The following is a 22,671-nucleotide window of genomic DNA, read 5'->3' on the forward strand; positions in this document are numbered from 1 at the left end:
GCAAGGGCCGGCCTGTCCACCTCTGCACACTCGGCGCCCGCTGGCGTGTGTAGGATGAAGGAACCAACGCTGCCAAGGCCACGACTAACACTCGTGGATCTCTAAGCAGGGCTCCTTCCTCTGCCCCCTACCCCTTCCCAGGCTGCCCACCTGACGCTTTTTCTGCCAGTCGTTTGGGCCCGGCACTAGTCTTTCCAAACCGGGCCCACACTCCGGCTCTCCTGAGCGCCGCGCCGCAAGGGCCTGTGTGTGTTAGGGCCCGCACTGCCTTCGAGCATTGAGTCATCCCTTTCATTTATGGAAGGGGGGTGGGGGCAGGTCTCTTTTCCAAAACCGGGAAATGGTGGGCAGTTTTGTGTGATTCTGACGAGATTCTGCAAAGGCATTTCCACAACGGCAAAATCTAGACTTACTCCCACAACCTAACAACCCCAACGTTTTATTCCCTTTTCCGCGTAAAAGTTTTGCTCGCACGACTTTATACTTCTGATTTCTTTTTTTTTTTTAAGGGCACGGGGAATCACACCGTATGGAGGTGGGCCAGGCTGGGAACTGTGGCTGGAGATGGGAGAGGAAACCGAGCTCGCGGAGGCGGCCTCGAGCGAGCAGGTCCCGGGCGCGAGACGAAGGCACAAAGAGCCCGAGGGCTGCGGCTCTCGGCTCCGAGAGAGGCAGCTCCGCCGCGCAGCGCGGGGGTCGAAGCAGAAACTTCAGGCCGGGGTCAAACAAACCCCGACCTGGGCCTCGCAGGGGGCGGAGCGCGTTCCCGCCGGGACCTGGTGGCGAGGCCGCCCATCGCGTCCGCTGCCGTTACCCCATCTCCTGCAGCCCGCGCTCCGCACGCCCACCGTGGCGCGCAGCTGCCAGGCTTGTCTGTTTGTATGTTTGCCGTTTGAAGCAATCCTGGAGCACACGATCAGCAGCATCTGAAGGGGGTGGGGGCAGAATTTCCTTCCAGGGAGCGCGTGAGGGGCATTCTCAACGGAAAACCAGACCAAAAGAGTAGTGACCAACCCTCCTCGGATTACTCTCCACTGGCTCCTCCCTTTCTCCCCCCACCTCCAGATTTGCATAAAAAAGGCCAAGAAAACTCTGGCTGGGCCCCAGCAGCGGCTCACTCTGCTCCCCCGGGTCGGAGCCCCCCGGAGCTGAGCTCGGGCTTGCCGCGCGAAGCGGAGCGGACCGCGTCTCTCCCGCGCAGTCCTCCCCGCGCCCGGCGTCTCCGCGCTCCCGTCGCCTGGCCGCCGGTTTTCCAGGCCCCCGAGCCGCGCCGAGCAGAGCAAGCCGGCCGGGACGAGCTCAGCCCCGTCTGCCTCCCGCTTCCCCGGCTCCGCTCTCCGCCCCGCGAGGGTCGCGCGCCCACGATGCCGCAGGGCCCTGGCTCGCTGCTGCTGCTCGTCCTCGCCTCGCACTGCTGCTTGGGCTCGGCGCGTGGGCTCTTCTTCGGCCAGCCCGACTTCTCCTACAAGCGCAGCAACTGCAAGCCCATCCCGGCCAACCTGCAGCTGTGCCACGGCATAGAGTACCAGAACATGCGGCTGCCCAACCTGCTGGGCCACGAGACCATGAAGGAGGTGCTGGAGCAGGCGGGCGCCTGGATCCCGCTGGTCATGAAGCAGTGCCACCCCGACACCAAGAAGTTCCTGTGCTCGCTCTTCGCCCCTGTCTGCCTCGATGACCTGGACGAAACCATTCAGCCGTGCCACTCTCTCTGCGTGCAGGTGAAGGACCGCTGCGCTCCAGTCATGTCCGCCTTCGGCTTCCCCTGGCCGGACATGCTCGAGTGCGACCGTTTCCCCCAGGACAACGACCTCTGCATACCTCTCGCTAGCAGCGACCACCTTCTGCCTGCCACCGAGGAAGGTAAGCCTTTCCCCGTATCGCCACCCCCCACCTCCGTCCCCACTTCCCCGCCCACACCCAGTTCCGCTGAAGGCTTTCTGGGGGGAATCTCGCGGCCCACACCCCACCTCCCGATGTGTCCCCGCCACGGGTGCCAGTTCCAGGTGGGGCAGACGCTCTTCTTGCCCTCGTGTGTCATCGTGACAAATTTGAGACACCACACACACACCCTCATTCCCTTCCGAGTTATACCAATTGCTTTTTTAGAGACAGTTAAAAGAAAAAACGAAGAACCGAAAGGCGTTTTTTCCGTAGAGATATACAGTTATTTTTAAAGATGTTAAGCCCTGGGGCCACAATTCTGAGAGTGTTGTAAGTGGTCCTGTGTGGAGTTGGTAGTGAGCACCCTGGCCAGGGGCTCCTCGCCCAGCCTCATGCAACACCTTCTTACCACCGGGCAGGATTCTAGGCACAGAAACATTCCCATACAGGCAGGATAGCCAAAACGCACAGATAGTCTTTTAAGGTATTTTTGTTGTTGTTGTTCCTTGCCGACCTAGATTTTGGAAATAAAAGCCGGACTGGCTCTGAGCATGTTGAAAATTGAGCACTGGTTGCACTGTTTGGGTATCTAAGGAAGGGGGCATAAAGGGAATCTCCAGGAATCATTTTTCTATCACTAATCAGCTTATATCTTAGGAATGGTTTTAATTAACTGGAGAAAATCGTGCAAAAGAGAGTTTCCCAGGTTTTCAGAAAACAGAGGGGGAGGTCCTGTGCAAAAACCTTCAAAGCAATGAAAACCTCATGGGTTCTTGATACTCTTCCTGAAAGAAAAACATACACAATGTGTCTGAGCTGATTCAGGTCCCCCTGACATGGAAAGAGAGCTTCCTGATCCCTTGCAGGGCTCCAGCAGCCTCTCTCTTTCAATCTTTAATTGTTTTCCTATAGCCATCCTCGGTTAAAGAAAATGCACAGTTGTTTAGCAATCTTTCCTGGCAGGCACCTCGAGTTTGCAATCATCTTATTGGTTAGATTTCTAATTTATTGCAAATGTTTGGCATATTTCAAACATTTGTCCAACATATACCACAGACCAACCAATACAGGTTAGTAACATTTTATATACATTCCTAGAGCTCCTAATTGGAAATGTTTTCATTTTGTTTGAGTGAGAGGAATTAAGGACAGTTTTATGTGTGTTACTTTTGTTTTTATTTCTTTCCACCATCAGCACCAATATTATAAACTACATTTCTCCAAATGACCATTTTCCCCCTTCAAAATAAAAGTTTATGGTCTTCAAAATATGCCCTGCAATTTTTCTAATTTGATACATATCTCTTACATCTTGAGTCACAAAGTTTTTTTCTGTAAAAATTCAATTTCTTGTTAATGAAAATCAAATTTTACCTAAATTTTAGACCTAGCTTTAGCACATTTATAAATGCAAGAAAGGGAATAGTGTGTTTTCTTTTTTCCCCCCAAATCAGACTCTTTTAGAAGAGCTTTTAGTAGGCTCTCCGATCCTTGTGCTAGCGCATATTCCCGCATTTGGTCAGACCCCCATAGACAGTTTGCTTCAATTATGATTCACTTCAGAAAAAGCTTTGGGTTTTTTGTTTGGCTGATTGTTTTTTTTGATTTGGGATTTGGGGGGGCGTGTTGGGGGGCTGTTTGTTTTTGAGAGTTTGAAATGGGCAAAGAGGAGCAAGAAGAACCTGACCAGGGAGGAAGATAACAATGAAATAAAAGCAGCTTGACTCAGCCACACACTTGACAGAAAGCACATGGGTGATACAGAACCAGTGAGAGCAGGCTACTGTAGTTGCTGAGGTGTGTTTCCAAAGAGGGAAGAGCCCCTAGGTAACCCCCATAAGCACTAGCCACCTCTCCCTGTCCAGACTTGAAAATATCGTGAAGGGACCTCCCAGAGACACAACTCTCCTGAAGAGTCCAGCAGAAACTGAGCTGCACTGGTGTCCTGCAGCCGAAAAAGACAATCTTGTGGCCATATTTTGTGGTAACCGATTTTCCAAAACCGCTTGAGGTTCTTCTGGGGCGTTCTCTTCAGAGAGGCTTTGGGAGCAACTTTTTCAGAGACAGAATTTGTCTGGGAGTGGGGGAGGAAGAGGTAAAAAACCAAAACCCTCTGTACACTTGGCCCACAACATTCTTTGCGGGGCGGGGCGGGGGGGGGGGTTGATTCCTCATTTATTAAACACAACTATAGGCATTCTTGTTTTACCCATCAAAAAACAGGAGTCATGGAAGACTTTCTTAGGAATGAGTAGTCCTTTTCAAAGGAGGCAGAGGCTGGGGTCTTACCGTGCAATTGCTACTCTTGTCTGGATAAGCCCCTTTGAGTTGTTTACAAACGCCACCTGCTGTTTCCCTCGTAAGCAAATTTACTAATTTTTCACATTTCTAGCTCCAAAGGTATGTGAAGCCTGCAAAAATAAAAATGAGGATGACAACGACATAATGGAAACTCTTTGTAAAAATGATTTCGGTAAGTAATATACCTCCACCAACAAAAGATTTCACATTCAGAAGTTTTATTTACTAGTAAAACTTAAAGGAATAAAGATGTTACTGGATAAGACTTGGGTAAAATAAAAAAAAAATAAAAAAAAAAAAGACGGGTAAAATACCATCATAACTCATCTTTCCCAAAGTCCTCTAACTTGTTCTATCACAGTTGCCTCTCTATTTAACTGTCTTGCCCTGAGTTCTATCTTTTTAGGTGAGATTCATTGTTCTGCTAAGCAATAATCAAATAATGAGAATTACTCAAATTAGGAACTTTCGATGGCACATTTTTTCATTTCACTTTGGCTTTTCTTGCCAGTAAGCATCATTTTGGGCCATGTTCTCTTTCAGTCACTTGATATGAGTACCAGGAATAGAAACATGTAAATACTAGCCCCAGCAAAACAGATTCAAGGCATTCAGTTAGCCAAAAATAAAAATTTACTCCAGCATCAAATATTTTTACCTTATTCATAGCCCATAACACTTCGCTCCTTTGCATTCCATCACTAGTGACTATGTGACTAGTGACTACATCCAAGGTACTGGTTAATAATTTGGGGGGAGGAGTTCCTTAAAATTTAAAAAGAAGAAGAAACACAGTTTAGGAATTTATATTGGCAAAATACATGAAAGGTGCCATGATGACATAGTGCTTGGGGACAATAATGTGTGTGATTTGTTAACCAGGTTCATAGTGTGTAGGTCACTACCCTTAAGAGAGTATTTAAAAGGAAAGAGGAATGGAGACTGTCCACACAGAGCTTCATCAGCACCTCTCCACTGTCTTGAGGGCCCCAAGGTGAGGGCAGGAGCCCAGCTAGACACAGAATCAATGCTAACTTTGGAGTCAGGAGTGGCCATGAACTTCACCCAGACATTCACTGGGACATTCTTGTCTTCATCCCATTCCAAGAGTAGGCACCTTTTGATGTTTTTGAGAGGCTGGTATCCTTTAAAAGTATTCAGGCAGAAGGATGAACTTACTGGTAAGCAGCTATGGTTCCTGTTCTATCCAACAATAATGCGGTCTGACAGATCTGTATTAACATTTCTGCGTACTCAACAAAGTCCTTGAAACTGAGAGAAATCACTTGCGCACTCACTGCTGGGGGCTGCCTTCCCACTCTCTCCTTACAACTTACCACCCCAGCAATCTCAGACCTGATCAGGTCCCTGAAACTCTGGAAACAATCCAATCACTGTTCCTTACAACCCTGGGTCTCTTCCAGAAGTGTCCTGGGTTTAGCTTTAGCTGATCCTAGAACAACCATAGCTTTAGAAAAAACTTCACACTGCCAAGGAAGGGCAAAAGAAAGGAGGCAATCCTAAGTCCTAACCAATCTACCCCCTCAGGAAGAACCACAAATGGGATGATAGTGTTTCGGATGTCTGTATTTAAACACATACAACTGTAAGGAGTAGAGAAGGCCAGGCATGCTGCTAGCAGCAATCTCAGATCTCCAGAGCCTTACCAAAACACATTTCTGCACTTCCATGCCACAAGGTTTGATTAAGGGGAAAATAGAAAAATATAATTTTAATAAAACGTACATTAAAATGTATATAAAATATCATTTTCTTCTGGTAGCTTATGTCCTTTGCACTAGATTTAATCCAGATCTCTCTCCTGACTTTCCATGAAAAAGTTGGTTATATCATGGGGCTCTAAAATGATTGAAATTAGGGCACATGCGTGTGCACACACACACACACACACAAATACTTGCTTTATGGCTTCCCTTACAAAAGACCCACTTCCTAAGGATGTTCTATCAAGACCTAGGCCCCCAAAAAATGTGTGTGTGTGTGTGTGTGTGTGTGTGTGTGTGTGTGTGTGTGTGTGTGTATCCTACTGTTCTCTCTCCTTAGAGGAGAAAGCCTTTCAAAACAACATGGATATCATCACATTTAAGGTATCACACACTCAGATTACCTCACAGCTATGTTTTCTATTTCCCCACATTCATTTCTGTCCCAAAAGGGATAATGAACCTGAATTGCAGGAAGTGTATCATATACTCCTGGTTTAGAAGCAGTATTCTATATTGCCTCTATACTTTGGAAGGTAATGGAAGGGTAGAAATCTAATTTACTTAAGTCATCCACGAAAGCATCACCCTCTTTCCCCACTACACTCCTGAAGTACAGGGGAAATGTAGGTCCCCTTAGTGCAATGGTAAAAGTACCAGTGCAGAAAGAATAGCCCAGTGCTGCCTGCCTATGCGTCGAACCTGCTGTTGGATCAGGTAGTACCATTACCCCTGACTCCGACCACTTCCTGCACCCCCACTCACATCTTCCAGGGCGGGAGAAGTTATTTGAGGGCTTTGATTCCTTACATTTGGCCCCAGCTGAAAATCCAGGGAGGAAATGCCTGCTGTTTTCGCACGGTGAGCTTTTGCAAAGTTGATTATTTTACAGCAAGAAAAAGATAAGTAATAAATCTTCCTCCTGGTGAAAAGTAATGGTTTTCTGATGTGTGGAGCTCATGAATGTTTAATTTGACCAGGTGCTCCATCACAAATGTTCTATCTGTGTAACATATAATCACTTCTCCCACCATGTAACCTTCCCACCCCAGGCCTGAAGCAGAGACGTCAGGAACATGTGACATTTCCACGTGACTTATTCCATGACTTAAGTCCCATAAACCCTGAGAACTCAGTACTACAGTTTAGATGCACATCAGACAAAACAATGGTTGGCCAAATCACAGCATCCTTGATTTATCTGGTTGAGCTTCATTCATTTCCTGGTTGGCTGGAACAGCCATGGTTAGTCAAATTCCCTTGCTGAGATAGAGAGAGAGATCTGCAAAGCAGTTATACACACACACACACACACACAAACCCTCTTCCTCTACGACTAATTTGAATAACGCATTAAACTCCATCAAGTCAGGAAGTGCCATTCACACATCATCTATACAGAACACTTGTCATTAAGAGTCTTAGGCTACATTACAATTGGGCATGTTCATGTCCCAAACAGGACCAGAATTTTAAGAGACCACAATAGTGTTAGAGGAGGAGATTTGGGGACCAGCGTTCTGACAACCCGACTTAGCCAGGACACAACCTAACTGGGTGACCTCACGTAAGTCACTAACTTCTCTGGATTTCAAATTCTTTGTCTATCAACAAGAGATTTCAACCGAATGATCCTTTCCAGCCTTAAAATTCTACCCTTTCCCTGCCTTCATGGAGTCTTGAAATTTAATTCCAGCACGTATGTTTGTAGGGTTTTCTTTCCCAAAGCAGACTGTTCATGACTGTAAAATGTGTCTTTTATAGTGAACCACTTAACTTTTGGTCTTAGCATTCTAGTGAGTCTACATATCCATTTTGGAAACGGTACATATATGATCTATAAACGCCTTGGCCTTGGACAGGCAAATGATAGCAGATGAGAATGAGATCTTCAGAAAAACACTTTTACAGCTAAACACGTTGTGCTCTTAGAGTCTTGGATATTTTTCCTCCTAGTTGCTTTACCAAATCAAATGCAGCTGCTGTAAGATCAATTCTCCTTCCCTGTAGTCTGTTCTTTAGAAAACAGTGATTGGGTGATATAATTTCCTTACAGGTTTGTCCAAAAACCTCTCCAACGTAATAAATTGAGTTTAAAGTTTATGGCCACAGAAGGATCATGTTTCACCTAAGAGTCAGGCATTTCTTTTCATGCTGAAGTTTCCAATAGGGGAAGTCATTTGTTGAGGAGAGCGCAAACCACATGCAACCTATGTACAAACGCAAGAAGAACACAAGGGCGGTGAGAAAAAAAAGTTAACTGAGCCCCGCAAAGAGATTTTTTGAAAGGATGGCTGATTTGAAATAAAGTGCCTGGCAAGCCCTTTGAGGCTTTAGAAATGAAGCCACCTGCTGCCCCCAGCTCCCAACACCCCCCCCACCTGCAGCCCCCGACAGTCTCATTAGCTGCAGGAAGCTCTTCTTCCCACCCCCCAGGCCAGTCACACAAATGAAATGGGGTGAGGAAAGTTCCCACTCTACACCGTATTCCCTTCTTACAACTGGTGATTCTGTCCCCTCTTGTCTTCGTAGCACTGAAAATAAAAGTGAAGGAGATAACCTACATCAACAGAGATACCAAAATCATCCTGGAGACCAAGAGCAAGACCATTTACAAGCTGAATGGTGTGTCTGAAAGGGACCTGAAGAAATCAGTGCTGTGGCTCAAAGACAGCCTGCAGTGCACCTGCGAAGAGATGAATGACATCAATGCGCCCTATCTGGTCATGGGACAGAAACTGGGTGGGGAGCTGGTGATCACCTCCGTGAAGCGGTGGCAGAAGGGGCAGAGAGAGTTCAAGCGCATCTCCCGCAGCATCCGCAAGCTGCAGTGCTAGTCGGCCCCCCAGGCCACTCCAGGGCCAGGCGGACCATTTCCGCTCTGGGTCCTCAGCTCTCATTTCCCAAGCACAGGCCCTGCGGCTCCAGCCGCCAGCCTGGAGCAGCTTCCCTTGCCTTTTGCACGTCTGCACCCCCAGCATCTCCTGACTTATAGGGCCTTAGGAGGCCTCAGGCACGAATAGCTGTTTTCACATACAGGAAAAACCCACCCAGATCTTGTAGAGATGTTCAAACTAATAAAATCATGAATATTTTTATGAAGTTTTTAAAATAGCTCACTTTAGTTTTGATTAGGTACAACTGTGACTTGGGTCTGATCGTTTTGTTTTTCTGTTTGGTTTGGGTCAACTGACTTTCACTTTCAGCTGAGGTTGCTGTAACGTGCAAATGGCTTCATTTTCCTACCTGGCCCAAACTTTTGTGGGTCACAAACCTCGTTGAGATAAAGCTGGCTGTTATCTCGACATCTCTCCGCTCCAGCCTGAGACTCAGAGCCTAAGTCTTATAATAATTCACCTGTCATTTTACACCCTCCTTGGGGACTTACCACAGTAGCATGTACTGCATTTCTGGGTAGAGTACTTCCATTTATCAAAAGCACATTAACCATCATAGCATGAGTTCTTCGAATAAAGGGCAAAACAGATTCTATAATTGACCTGAGTACTTTAAGCTTTGTTTAAAACATTTTTTTACTTAATTTTGCAAATTAAACCATTGTAGCTTACCTGTAATATACATAGTAGTTGACCTTTAAAAGTTGTAAAAATATTGCTTTAACCAACACTGTAAATATTTCAGATAAACATTATATTCTTGTATATAAACTTTACATCCTGTTTTACCTACTGCCTGTCTTCTGTCTTTTCTTCTTAGTGGAAGGAAGTGGGAAGGCCATGTACGGAGAGTGGTTGCCTGCCCTGTCCTGAGCTCCAGCCCTCCCACGGTTTGAAGGTTCCGTTTAAGTGACTCAGGAAAGTGTCCCCCGCACCCCCACCCCCACTGCACACCACCTGGCTGCTGCCTTGTGCCTCGCATCTCCTACACATTTTACCACTGCAGACCCTGCTGGGGAGGCAGAGATTGGCAGGCTTTGCAAAGGACTTCCCTGCTTTTGTCTCCTCTCAGCAGTTCAGCTGCAGCTACTCGGGGGCACTACTCTAAACCTAAGGTTCATGAGCCTTACAGTTGTGCTTTTCGTCTCCTGAGATTTTTGTAATGAAAAGAACCATTGCAAGAATGTTAGTTCCTTCTCCACTTAAACTCCAACCCTTAGATACAGAGTCCTGATTTGAAGGATATTTGCTGGAAGGCAGGGGGGAGTGAAGGGACAGTGAAAAACTGACATCAGGGTGAGAAGGGGACAGACAGACCTCCAACCATAAAATGTCCATTCAAATGCTTCATTGTTTTATGTGGGAACCTCCATAGAAATTCTATTAAGTGCATGTGGACACTAAGGTTCAGAGGGGCTAGAAAGACAGCTCCTAAGAGGCAGAGCCAGGGCTGAAACTCAGGCCTTTCAGACAACAAATTCTGTCTTCTAGTCCACCTAGGACTGGAGTATAGAAACATGATGGCACTCACCTATTTAGCAAATACTTATTGGGAATCTGCTACGTGCCTTGTCCTGTTCTAAGCGCTGGGGATACATACATGAATCCTTGTTCTTATGGAGCTTATATGAGGGAGTGAAACAAAATAATCACAATTACAACTATATATTTATAACTTATCAGTTATATGTATATATGTATATACTCACAGGTAATATGTGAGAGCAACAGAGTGTCCCCATCAAATCTGAAAATTTTCCTGGCATTCATGTGAAGCCTTTATCTGATAGCATTTTATTGATCTACTTTAAAAGTTTCCTGAACATACATCCATGACCTCTCTACAGTACTTCAAAGTCTTCTGGCACCAAAAGTCAATATTGCCCACTACCGGGGCTATAGGATTCCGACAATCCTTTCCATTTTCCTCTGAGTTGCTACCTGACTGCTTCTCATCTGATTCCACAAACTCAAGATAGACCCCCTTCTGACAAGGCACCTCTGGACTAGACTAGAAGAGAGATGCTCATGGATCAAGGCTAACACTCATTTTAAGCATTTCAAACAAGAGACCAGGGACCCTGTAAAAGGCAAAAAAGAGAAAAAGAAGATAAAAAAAAAAAAGAAAGGAGATAGTAAACCAAGGAATTAGGAATGAGAAGGGGGAAATATGTACAATGCATCAAAAACTAATGGAAAGCTGTAATCTGGAAGACACTGATGTATCTGAATGCTCCCTCTCCAGTCAAGTCAAAAGTCCCTTCCCATCTACTGGGAAGAAGAAGCCCCAGCTCTGAAGAGCAAGTGAATGCCAGACACGGCCTCTTCAGTCATATTTTGAGGAGCCAGCAGCACAGGCATCACTCCAATGTCTGCCTCCTGCCGTCATGCCTCTCTATGGATTTTCCAATACCTGTTTCCCATCTTGGATGCAGCTATGAGCCAATGAGACATGCTCGGGCAGGGCAGGTAGGTTTTTGTTTGATTTTTCATTCTGTTTGGCATGATGGCTCAAATATGTATGAAATATATATTTATTATTATTGAAATAATCATGCTGTATTCTTAATTACTTTTCCAACTATCAGATTTCTTTTACAGGCAGATGAAAACATGAATGTCCGTCCATTACTGGAAGAAGAGAGCAGGTAATCAGAAGACACTGGATTTCTGCATTTCCTAAGATGATCCATGATCTGTTAATAAACTGCTAAAAGGCTGCAAGTAGGGGATCGGCTGAAACAGAAAAGTCAAAAAATCTGAAAACTACGTATCTACTATGCATGTAATTCCTCTTCCCTTTCCTAAATAACTTGAGAAATGATTTGTTGTACAAGAGCAAATCTATAAAACTTTTTTGAGCAGCATTTCCTAAGTGAATGAAGAATAAAGGTTCTATCCACATGCACACATCGGTGTACTGAAATTCATAGGGTTAAAAAGAATCTATGTTATCTAATAGCACCCTCTGTTCCTCATTGTCTGATCTCTCATCCAATGACAGTTTGACCGGATTTTTTACCTTTCAACTCTTGTTTACTATCAGGTGTTCAATGTTCTTGATGAAGGAAGAGGGTCACCTTGAAAAACAAATGCAGGCATATGTATCCCTCAGGCAGTTACTACCTCTGGATTATGATTGTGATTTTTGCCAATGAAGCACACCGTAAACTAATTCATTAACTCATCAAAGATTTACTGAGCACCAACTATTGCCATGAATTTATTCATTCAATAATATATTGAATGCTTTCCTGCATGTAGGCACTGTTCTATGTAGTGGATACAAAGTGATTCTCCTCCTTCAGCTTATATTTTGAATTAGGAATTGTATTAGGCCCTGGAGATAAGATGGATCCTGCCCAAAGGGAACTAACAATTCAATCAGGGGAAAAGCCATGTAAACAAATAATTCTAATACTTTGTGTTAAGAGGGAGATGTATACCTGCCCAGGGATGGCACAGAGGAGAGAGTAGTTAACTCAATACAAAATAGAACATTCGGTTCAGGTTGAGCTTAGGATCAGGGCAAAGATGCTTTCAAGTGAGCTGCACCAGAGTATCTTCTATTAAGACACAGTCTAAAAAATTCAGTATTTATAATCAGTTTTACGTACTGACCAATCAATTATGGTATTGTGCAATTATCGTGCTGAAGGTATTATTCTAGATACTACCAATAAACCTAGCATAAGATCCATTACTTTTATAATCCATAAAATTCCCAAATTCTCAATTACAAAACAATGGATCAACATCCAGGTCAGAAACAAATAGCAATTCAACATAATAAAATACTTTTAAAAGCAGCCCATCACTGTCCAGAGAGTGATGCAGATAGGTGGGTGCTAAAAAAAATTTCGATTACTAAAGATAGCAGTTAATACAAACGGTGCTAGAAGAACAAATCAAAGGACTCAAATGCCACAAGATGTCCCAATACAGAGTAATAATATAATTTATTGGGGTGCCTGGGTGGCTCAGTCGGTTAAAGTGACTGACTCTTGGTTTTGGCTCAGGTCATGATCTCAGGGTTCTACGATCCAGCCCTGCATTAGCTCCAGGCTCAGTGGGGAGTCTGTTTCCCCTCTCTCTCCCTCTGCCCCCCCCAACTCATGTGCCTTTTTTCTTTCTCTCTCTCTCTCAAATAGATAAATAAATCTTCTTTAAAAAAATAATCATTTATTTAACAATCCAGGCATTCTGCTATGCTATGAAATAAGCAAAACACTAGAACTCAGTAACTGGGTCCTCAGTAGAAACACACCTAAAAACCTATGCATTTACTCATGCATAGTATGTGTTCTCATGTGCACCTACACACAAATGTAGCTCTGGCAGAAAATCTTCTAAAACTGCATAATTTAAGGGATATCAAACAAACCACTTAGCCAACTAGAAACTGCACTACAAGTGGAAAACACTGGGGTAGCTTTTGAAATTCAGAGAGACTTAGGCAATTTGATTCCTTCTGCAAACCTGAGACTATTCAACTCTAAATAAAGAATTACTACTCTATAAACTATGCCTAAGCTCAATACACTATCATCTCCTGTCCATCCTCAATTTTGAAATATAATTCTCAGAGCTTGTTTCTGTGTAAGGAAATATCCACAGCAGGAAAGAGCACCAGTCTACAGCCAGTCCTAGTCCTATCCCCTACATAACCCTCTACTGCACCAGCTCCCCATGCTCTTCAGGTTCTTGAGCACAATGGGTTGCTCTAGCTGGTGTGGGTGATCAGAGCCTGGGGGGTAGCAGCTCAGACAGACAGGAGGAAGAGATAGAGCCATAAATACTATCTACTCCTTTCTTTTTTTTTTTTCTACCTCCAAGGAAGGACTCAAGCACCTCCAAGCTGCCCTCTTCTCACTAGCCTTCTCTAACAGCATCAGGCTTCCAATCTGCACAATCCTAGGGCTGAGAATTCATTCAATTATTCAACAATCTTACACTGAGCAACCTACTGTGTGCCAGGTGCTGTCTTAGGTGCTGAGGTTCCACTGATGACGAACACACTATGAGCACTCTGAAGAAGCTCACAGTCTAATGTGACACATATACATGTGACAGACAGCACCAAGTGAGACCCAAATTTCTCCAGACCTTCCTGGACATAGTCTTTCTGAGCCCTATGTGTTCTTCAGGGTACAAATAAGTTCACATTAAAATAATAGTAAAAATCAAAATGTCCAAGCCCAGAAAGTTTAGCTGGAAAATTCCACCAAACATTTAAAGAATTGACACCAGTTTTATACAACTCCTTCCAGAAAATAGAAGAGGGGATGCTTCGCAACTCATTTTATGAGGCTAGTATTGTCCTACACCAAAACTAGACCAAAAAAAAAAGCATGAAAAAAGAAAACTATAGACCAATATTTCTCTTGAACTTAGATACAAAAATTCTCAACAAAATACTCACAAATCAAATCCAACAATGTATTAAAAGAATAATACACTACAACCATGTTGGATTTCTTCAAGGTATGCAAGATTGGAAAGACATACCATGTTCATAGATTGGAAGACTCAGCATTGTAAAGATGTTAATTCTCCTCAAATTGATCTACAGGTTTAATGGAATTCTTATTTCAAAATCTCAGCAAGCTTCTTTGTAAACACTGTCAACATTATTCTAAAATCTACATTGAATGGTAAAGGCTCTAAGAGAGCCAGAATAATTTTGAAAAAGAATAAAGTGGGAGAAATCATCCTCCCAATGTTAAGGCTTACTGTTATACTATAGTAATCAAGACTGTGTGGTGGTGGTGAAGGAATAGACATATAGATCAATAAAACAGAGTAGAGAACCCAGAAATGAACCCATACAAATCTGACCAATTAATTTTTTACAAAGATGTAAATGTAATACAATGGAGTAGGGATAGCATTTTCAGCAAATGGTGCTAGAGCAAGTGGATATCCCACTGGCAAAAAAGTAATAATCTAAACCCCACATTGTATACAAAAATTAACTCAAAATAGATCATGAACTTAAATGTAAAGCATAAAACCATAAAATTTTTAGAAAAAAACAGAAGATAAATTTATTGTTTCAAGACCTAATACTTGGCAAAGAGTTCTTAAATTTGGTACCAAAAGCATAATCCATAAAAGGGAAAACTGATAAAATAAGCCTCTTCAAAATTTAAAAATTTAACTGTCCAAAAGATCTTGTTAAAAGTACATCAAATCATGACATCATACACTTCAATATCTTACACTCTGTCAATTCTACCTCAGTAAAGCTGAGGGGAAAAAAGAACCTGTTAATGGAATGAAATGACAAATTACAAATTAGAGAAAACACTTGCAAACCACATATTTAACAAAGGATTTGTATCTAGAATATATAAAGAACTGTCAAAACTCAACAGTAAAAAATCACAGTGTACTTAGAAAATGAGTAAAAGACATGAACAGACATTTGGTAGAAGAGGATATACATAAGGTTTTGATGAAGTCCACATGGGCATGGGAGGAGGGAGTGGTAGTCACGGCCCAGATGCTTGGCACCCAGGTCCTATGCAGCAAAGGAGACTTCCTTGTAGTATCTAATTCCATGGTGGGCAAAACACTGTGCTCAGGATGCCAATAAAGCAGGGGTTCCAAAAACGGAAAAGGGAGAAAAGCATTTGATTTTGATATATATTTTAAAGCATTAAAATAGTTAACATAGGGGAAAACCAGGTCATTGTATACTTACTTACACCTTTTAAAATAAGAAGGAAAATTAAGAGGTGGTATGGGGAGGTCATAATACTTTCTTTTAGTCTTTAGTACTTTTCACAAGCTTAACACTCACTAGCTACTGAAATTGAAAGGGGAGAGGTTCTGAGTGTAGCATGGTCCCTATCATATTTCCTGGCCTAACACCATTAAACTCTTGTCCAATAAAGGATTGGAATGTGCAAAAATAATAATAATAATAATAATCTAATGTGATACAAGGCTAGAAAAGAAAAATTAAACTGAAAACCACCCCCAAACCAATAAAGTTACCCCCTGCCCAGAAGAGCTAGACCACCACCATAAATCCTGAACTTTTTATGTTACAAGAAAGAGTTATCTTGGCAAAGGAGAAGGTGGGAGAGATGTGCAGAGAGGCGGCAAAGTGGAGAAACTGAAAATCCAACAGTAATAGAGACCCCAATGCCCCACTTTCAATTATAGATTGAACAAATACTCAGAAGGTCAAGAAGGAACTAGATTTGAAAAACACTAAAGCCAACTATACTTAACAGACATCTATAGAACATCCCACCAAACAACAGCAGAATACACATTTTTCTCAAGTTGTTACATAAATGGCCCAAAGATGGACCCTGTATATTGGCCCTTATGTCATTTACTTTTTCACAGCAAATTGGTACCATTAGCTCAAAGTCAAACTCAAATTCTTACATATCCAAAATCATCATATTTTTAGCCATTTAGAACTCATGTGCTTTGCATACCCTGCAAAACTGCACCAAATATCCACTAGCCATAGATAAGACAAACCTTGTAGTCATAAAAGACCCCAAACCCCTGTTGCCCTTTGGTGCTCTCTGACTCTGATCCTCCCCATCCTGCCACTGAATGACACCATCTAGACACATAAGCCCCTCTCCATTCCCCTCTTCCCTGGCAGTTCCCTTTCCCTCTTCCCCTGTTAGCCTCCTGCTGGGAAGGACTTTCCCCTCTCCTGCAACCCCAGCAAAACATGGCCCTATAATATTACTGTGCAGTACTACCATCTCACGTTCCTGTCTTTCCTTGATCAGCCCTAAAATCCTTAACCTCAACACACGAGTGCACAGGGAACATTCTCCAGGGCAGGCCATATGTTAGGCTATATAACAAGCCTCAATACATTTAAAAGGACCCAAATCATGCAAAGTATGTTCTCCAACAATAATGGAATAGAACTAGAAAAAAATCACAGAAGGAAACTTGGGAAATTCACAAATATGTGGAAGTTAAACAACACCTTCCTAAATGTGTTTGAAATTTAGGTGAATGAAAACGAAAACTCAATGTACCAAAAAGGAATAGACGCAGCTAAAGCAACGCTCAGAGGTAAACAGCTGTAAATGCTCCAGTAAAAAAGGAGAAAGATTTCAAATCAATAACTTAACTTTCTGTCTTAAAAAACAAGAACCAACTCAGCCCAAATACAGATTAGAGCAGAAATAGATAAAGCTGAGCATAGTCAAACAATAGAGAAAATAAAAGTTGACTGTTTAAAAAGATCACCAAAATTGGGGCACCTGCGTGGCTCAGTCAGTTAAGCATCTGATTTTGGCTCAGGTCATGATCTCAGCGTCCTGGTATTGAGCCCTGCATCAGGTTCCATGCTCAGCTCAGTGGGGAGTCTCCCTCTCCCTCTGCCCCTCCCCCTGCTCATGCTCTTACACTCTCTCTCTCTCAAATAAAATCTTTTTTAAAAAATCACCAAAACTGACAAAAATTTAGCTAGACTGACCAAAATAAAAAAATATCTAAATTACTAAAACCAGGAATGAAAGAGGGATATTACTACCAAACTCACAGAAGTAAAAAGGATCATAAGGGAATACTATGAACAGTTTTATGCCAACAAGTTAGGCAACCTAAACAAAATTGGTAAATTCTTAGAAAGACACCAAATTCCAAAGCTGACTCAAGAGCAAATAGATAATCTAAATAGACCTGTAACAAGTAAAGTGATTGAATTATTAATCAAAAAATATCCCACAAAGAAAAGCTCCAGCCCAGAGGGTTTCACTGGTGAATTCTAACAAATATTTAAAAAATTAATATCAGTCATTCACAAATTCATCCAAAAAAAATAGAAGAGAAGGAAACATTTCCCAATTCATTCTATGAGGCCAATATTACCCTAATTACTACAACCAGACAACACAAGAAATCACAAGATAAGACTACAGGCCAATATACTTTATGAATACAGATGCAAAAATGCTCAACAATCCAGCAGCATATTAAAAGAATTATACACCATGACCAAGTGGGACTCATCCCAGGAATGCTGGCATGGTTTAACATATGAAAATCAGTCTATGTAAAACACTATATTAATAGAACAAAGCACAAAAACCACACGATTATATCAATAGATACAGAAAAGCATTTGAGAAAGCCTAAGGAAAAAAATGGTTGGGGGAGGGGGGAAGAGTGAAGGAGGGCGGGAAGTGAAGGAGGGAGGAGGCAAGAATGGAGGGAAGGAAACAGGAAAGGAGGGAATGGGAAGGAGGGGAAGGGAGAGGAGGGGAGAGACAGAAAGGGAGAGAGAGCACAAGAATCCAGATTGGAAAGGAAGAAGTAAGCAACTACCTCTATTTATAGATGACATGATCCTGCACATAGAAAATCCTAAGGAATCCACTAAAAAACTATTAGAACTAATAAATGAGTTCAACATGACTACAGGATCCAAGATCAACATACAAAATAAACTATTTCTACACTCTAGCATTGAACAAATTAAAAAATAAAATTAAGACAATGATTCCATTTAGAATTAAAAAAATAAAATACTTAGGAATAAATTTAACAGATGCAGTGTAAGATATGTACACTGAAAGTTACAAAACATCACTGAAAGAAGGTAAGAACTAACCAAATTTAAAAAATCCCATGTTCATGAATTGGAAGACTTAATATTATTAATATGGCAATACTGGGGCGCCTGGGTGGCTCAGTCATTAAGCGTCTGCCTTCAGCTCAGGTCGTGATCCCAGGGTCCGGGGATGGAGTCCTGCATCAGGCTCCCTTCTCAGCGGGAAGCCTGCTTCTCCCTCTCCTGCTCCCCCTGCTTGTGTTCCCTCTCTCGTTGTCTCTCTCTCTGTCAAATAAATTAATTAAAAAATTAAAAATCTAAAACAAAAGGCAATATTACCCCCAAATTGGTTTATAGATTCAATACAATCCCTATCAATATTCCAGCTGTCTTTTTTGCAGAAATTGACAAGCTAACTCTAAAATTCTTATGAAAATACAAGGCACTAAAAATAGCTAAGATAATCTTAGGAAATAAAAACAAAGTTGGAAGATTTTCATTTCCCATTTTCAAAACTTAACACAAGGCTACAGTAATCAAGAACAGTGTAGTACTAGCACAAGGATAGACAGACACACCAATCAAAGGAATAGAATTGAGAGTCCAGAAATAAACCATTATATTTATGCAATTGATTTATGACAAGGGTGGCCAAGATAACAATTCAATGGGGAAAGAACAGTCTTTTTAACAAATGATGCCGGGACAACTAGATATCAACATACAAAAGAATGAAGTTGGACCTCTACCTCACACCACATACACAAATTAACTCAAAACAGATGAAAGACCTCAAGGTAAGAACTAAAACTATAAAACTCTTGGGGAAAAAGAACATAGCAGTAAATCTCTACTGCCTAAGATTAGGTGATGGTTTTTTTAGATATGATACCAAAAGCACACATACAAAAGAAAAAATAGATACATTTAGGACTTTTGTGCTTCAAAGCATACCATCAAGAAATAAATAAAAAGAAAATCCACAGAATGGGAGGAAATCTTTGCAAATCATATAGCTGATAAAGAACTGGTATCCAGAATATACAAAGAACTCTTAAAACTCAACAATAAGAAGACTAGTGACCCAATTTTAAAATGGGCAAAGGATCTAGACATTTCTTCAAAGAAGATATACAAATGGCCAATAATCACGTGAAAAGATGTTCAACATTATTAGTCATTATAGGGAATATAAATCAAAATCACAATGAGATACCACTTCACACCAACTAGAATGGCTACAATCAACTAGTCAGATAATGACAACTGTCGGTAAGGATGTGGAAAAACCAGAACCCTCATACATTGCTCGTGGGGTTGTAAAATGGTATAGCTAATTTGGAAAACAGTTTGGCAGTGCCTCAAAATCTTCAACATAGGGTTACCATATGACCCAGCAGCTGTATTCCTAAATATATACTCAAAGAGAATTGAGAACATATATCCACAAAAATATTTTTATATGAACTTCCATAGCAGCATTATTCATAATAGGCAAAAAAGTAGAAACAACCCAAAAGCCCACCAGTTGATGAGGAGATGGACAAAATGTGGTATAACCATCTCAAAGAGTATTATTCAGTCATAATAAGGAATGAAGTACCAGTACATAGTACAACATAGATCAACCCCGAAAACGTTACACTAAGGGAAAGAAGCCAGGCACAAAGACCACGTATTGTATGATTCCATTTATATGAAACATTCACAACAAGCAAATCTACACAAAGAAATTAGTGGTTGCTAGGGGATGAAGGAAGCAGGAAATGGGGAGTGACTACTAATGAATACAAGTTTCTTTTTGGGGGGATGAAAATGTTCTGGAATTAGATAGCAGTGGTAGTTGCATTGTTTTGTGAATATACTAAAAACCACTGAATCATATGCTTTGATTCATGCTGAATTGTATGGTATGTGAATTATATCTCAAGTCCCAAGGCTTAAGGTGACACATGAATGGGTTATAATTGAGACTTGAAGCCAAATTTGTTTGATTATAAATCCTGTTGTCTTAATTGCCAACTATATTCCTGGACCTCCTTCTTTTCTCACATTACAGGCTTTCTGGAAACGGTTACTCACTCCTCTAGAGTTCACCACTGTCAGACACCAAATCTCTCTTTCACCTTAACTTTGTTCTCGAGTCAGTTTGTCTCTAACTGTAGACAGCTCTGCCTGCGTGGCCTAGAGATGCCTCAAAAGCAACCCATGTTAAATCAAATTTAACTTCACCTTCCACGACCTTATCTCCCTTTGATGAATCCTCTTACCAGTGGTATTCTTCATGGGCTGGTGTCCCTACCAGTCCTCAGGCCGTTTAGAAAGCAAAGAGGATTAACCTACCCCAAGCCCAGTAAATGATCAGGCTTTTCATGCTTGAGTTACGAGCTCTGACTATTCTCTTTGATGATTCTTCACTTGAATGACATATTACCAAGAGATTTTTCATTTGCATTTCACTATTAATAAAGCCTTAAATGTATACTTCAAATATGAACATAATAGCAACTAAGGGAAAAAAATTAAGACCCTCTCTCCCAAAAACTCTAGAGAGAGCCAGTAGTACAATACAGTACCCCGGCTCAAGTCTCGCAGTGAACTGAAACCACACAATGTACTTCTCCATGTTTCTAATAGGATAAAACTTTGAGTTGTTCACTTAAAGTCATCCCCAAAACTATGGCCACTTTGATGGATAGTTCTAAGATTCAGGAAAATCTTAAACTAGTCAAGTCTAGCTATTCCCTAAATTACCCTCTAACTACTGTATCCAGGATGACTTCTAAAATTTTCCTTCTTTGGAAAATGTGTTTAGTGTACAAATTAAACATATATAACTTTATGCCAAAATATTAAATTTTATTCTTTTTAAGATTTATTTATTTTGAGAGAGAGAGAGAGAGAAAGAGAGCACAAGCAGGCGGGGCAGAGGGAGAGAGAGAAAGAATCTTAAGTAGACCCTGCCTTGAGCACGGAGCCTGACACAGGGCTCTATCCTACAAACCTGAGATCACCACCTGAGCCAAAGCCAAGAGTCGGATGCTTAGCCGACCATGCCACCCAGGTGCCCCAAAATATTAAATTTTAAAAAGTCATTAGACAACATGCCCAGCACAAAATTTTTATTTATAACCATTCGATAACTTGGAATAATTGCAAAGAAAAAGTGAAATCAACAACAAACAACCCAAAACACAGATATTCCATTTTGCTGATATTCTAAAATAAAGTAAATATGTGTTTTATTTCCATGCACGCACTATTTCAACTAGTTATATAAAGTGTCAGGATTACTGCATTTATAGAATAAATTGGAAAAAGCAACTCATCTCCAACTCTCTTGTGTGGTACATATTCTTAGCAGTTATGTGGCTAGACACGAAAATTTATGTTCATTCAGTACAAGACTAAGATAACAGGTAGAAGGGAGCAGACTCAGGCCTTACCCTTTACACTGCTTTCCTTCTCCCAACCACACCTCAGCATCTCTAAGCGTTGGCAAAAGTGGGTCCCCGTTCTGATTAACAATGACGCATTATAAAATAAATAGTAGTAGATGCACATCTGGACTGCATGGAATTATGTTAAGGGCACAATTTAGGCCTCTTTTTGTATTTTAAGTTTATATCCATATTAATGTGCAGAGGTCTCAGTGGTCCTGTTATGGGTAGACAGCAAAAGGCTGTGGCCGCGGTTAACAACAGCCCCGCCTTCCTGGAGGGACATCTGTAGGCAATAGGCTAAGGGAATCCACCTGCCCTCACTCTCCTTCCTAAGCCAGGAAGAGGCCTGGGGCACAAGCAGCATCACCTGGAAATGTGACCGCACCACCAATTCTATCTGGCCCCAGGCCAGGCACTGTGCTAGATACAGTGGTGGGTAAAAGATGTCTAGAACAGAGTCTCTGCTCTCCCCATATTTGCAATTGGTGGCTCATACCAGCACGTAGAACACAAGGCAGTGTGGAATAGAGGCAAATGCAAAAGCTGTGGAGCATAGGGTTGAAAGAAAGGTCTTCCCACTGGGGATCTGGGAGAGTCTGGCGGGAGAACAGAGCCGGTCAGGCTCTTAGATGGGGTGGGGTGGGATGACTTCTGCAGATTAAAATGAGAAAAGAAAGGGGCATTATAAGCAGACGTCATGGCTCAGAAGTGACCTTATTTGTCCTTAATTATAGAATGAAGATAATAATAGTACACCTACCTTGGAGGGTGGTTTGAGGATTGAATACAAAAAAAAGTAGCTGGCCTTAGCAGGCCCTTTAAAAAGCTGTAGCTATTACCATGGGCAGGGAGGGTAGTAAAACCAGGAGTGCTCACTG

At 42.0% G+C, this 22,671-nt stretch overlaps 1 protein-coding gene across 1 annotated transcript; it reads left to right on the forward strand.

The window, feature by feature from the left end:
* Positions 1–1,146: 1,146 nt before the first annotated feature.
* SFRP2 (secreted frizzled related protein 2) lies at positions 1,147–9,007 on the forward strand. The gene is made up of 3 exons (XM_028104360.2): positions 1,147–1,863; positions 4,277–4,357; positions 8,442–9,007. The coding sequence occupies exons 1-3, from the start codon at positions 1,365–1,367 to the stop codon at positions 8,744–8,746; spliced, it is 885 nt and encodes a 294-aa protein (XP_027960161.1). The 5' UTR covers positions 1,147–1,364; the 3' UTR covers positions 8,747–9,007.
* The last annotated feature ends 13,664 nt before the right edge of the window (positions 9,008–22,671 follow it).

The sequence above is a fragment of the Eumetopias jubatus genome, unplaced genomic scaffold (genome assembly GCF_037043125.1).
Source record: "Eumetopias jubatus isolate StellerSeaLion01/CBP00866 unplaced genomic scaffold, mEumJub1_p1.0 scaffold_2, whole genome shotgun sequence".
In the NCBI taxonomy this organism is placed as follows: domain Eukaryota; kingdom Metazoa; phylum Chordata; class Mammalia; order Carnivora; family Otariidae; genus Eumetopias; species Eumetopias jubatus.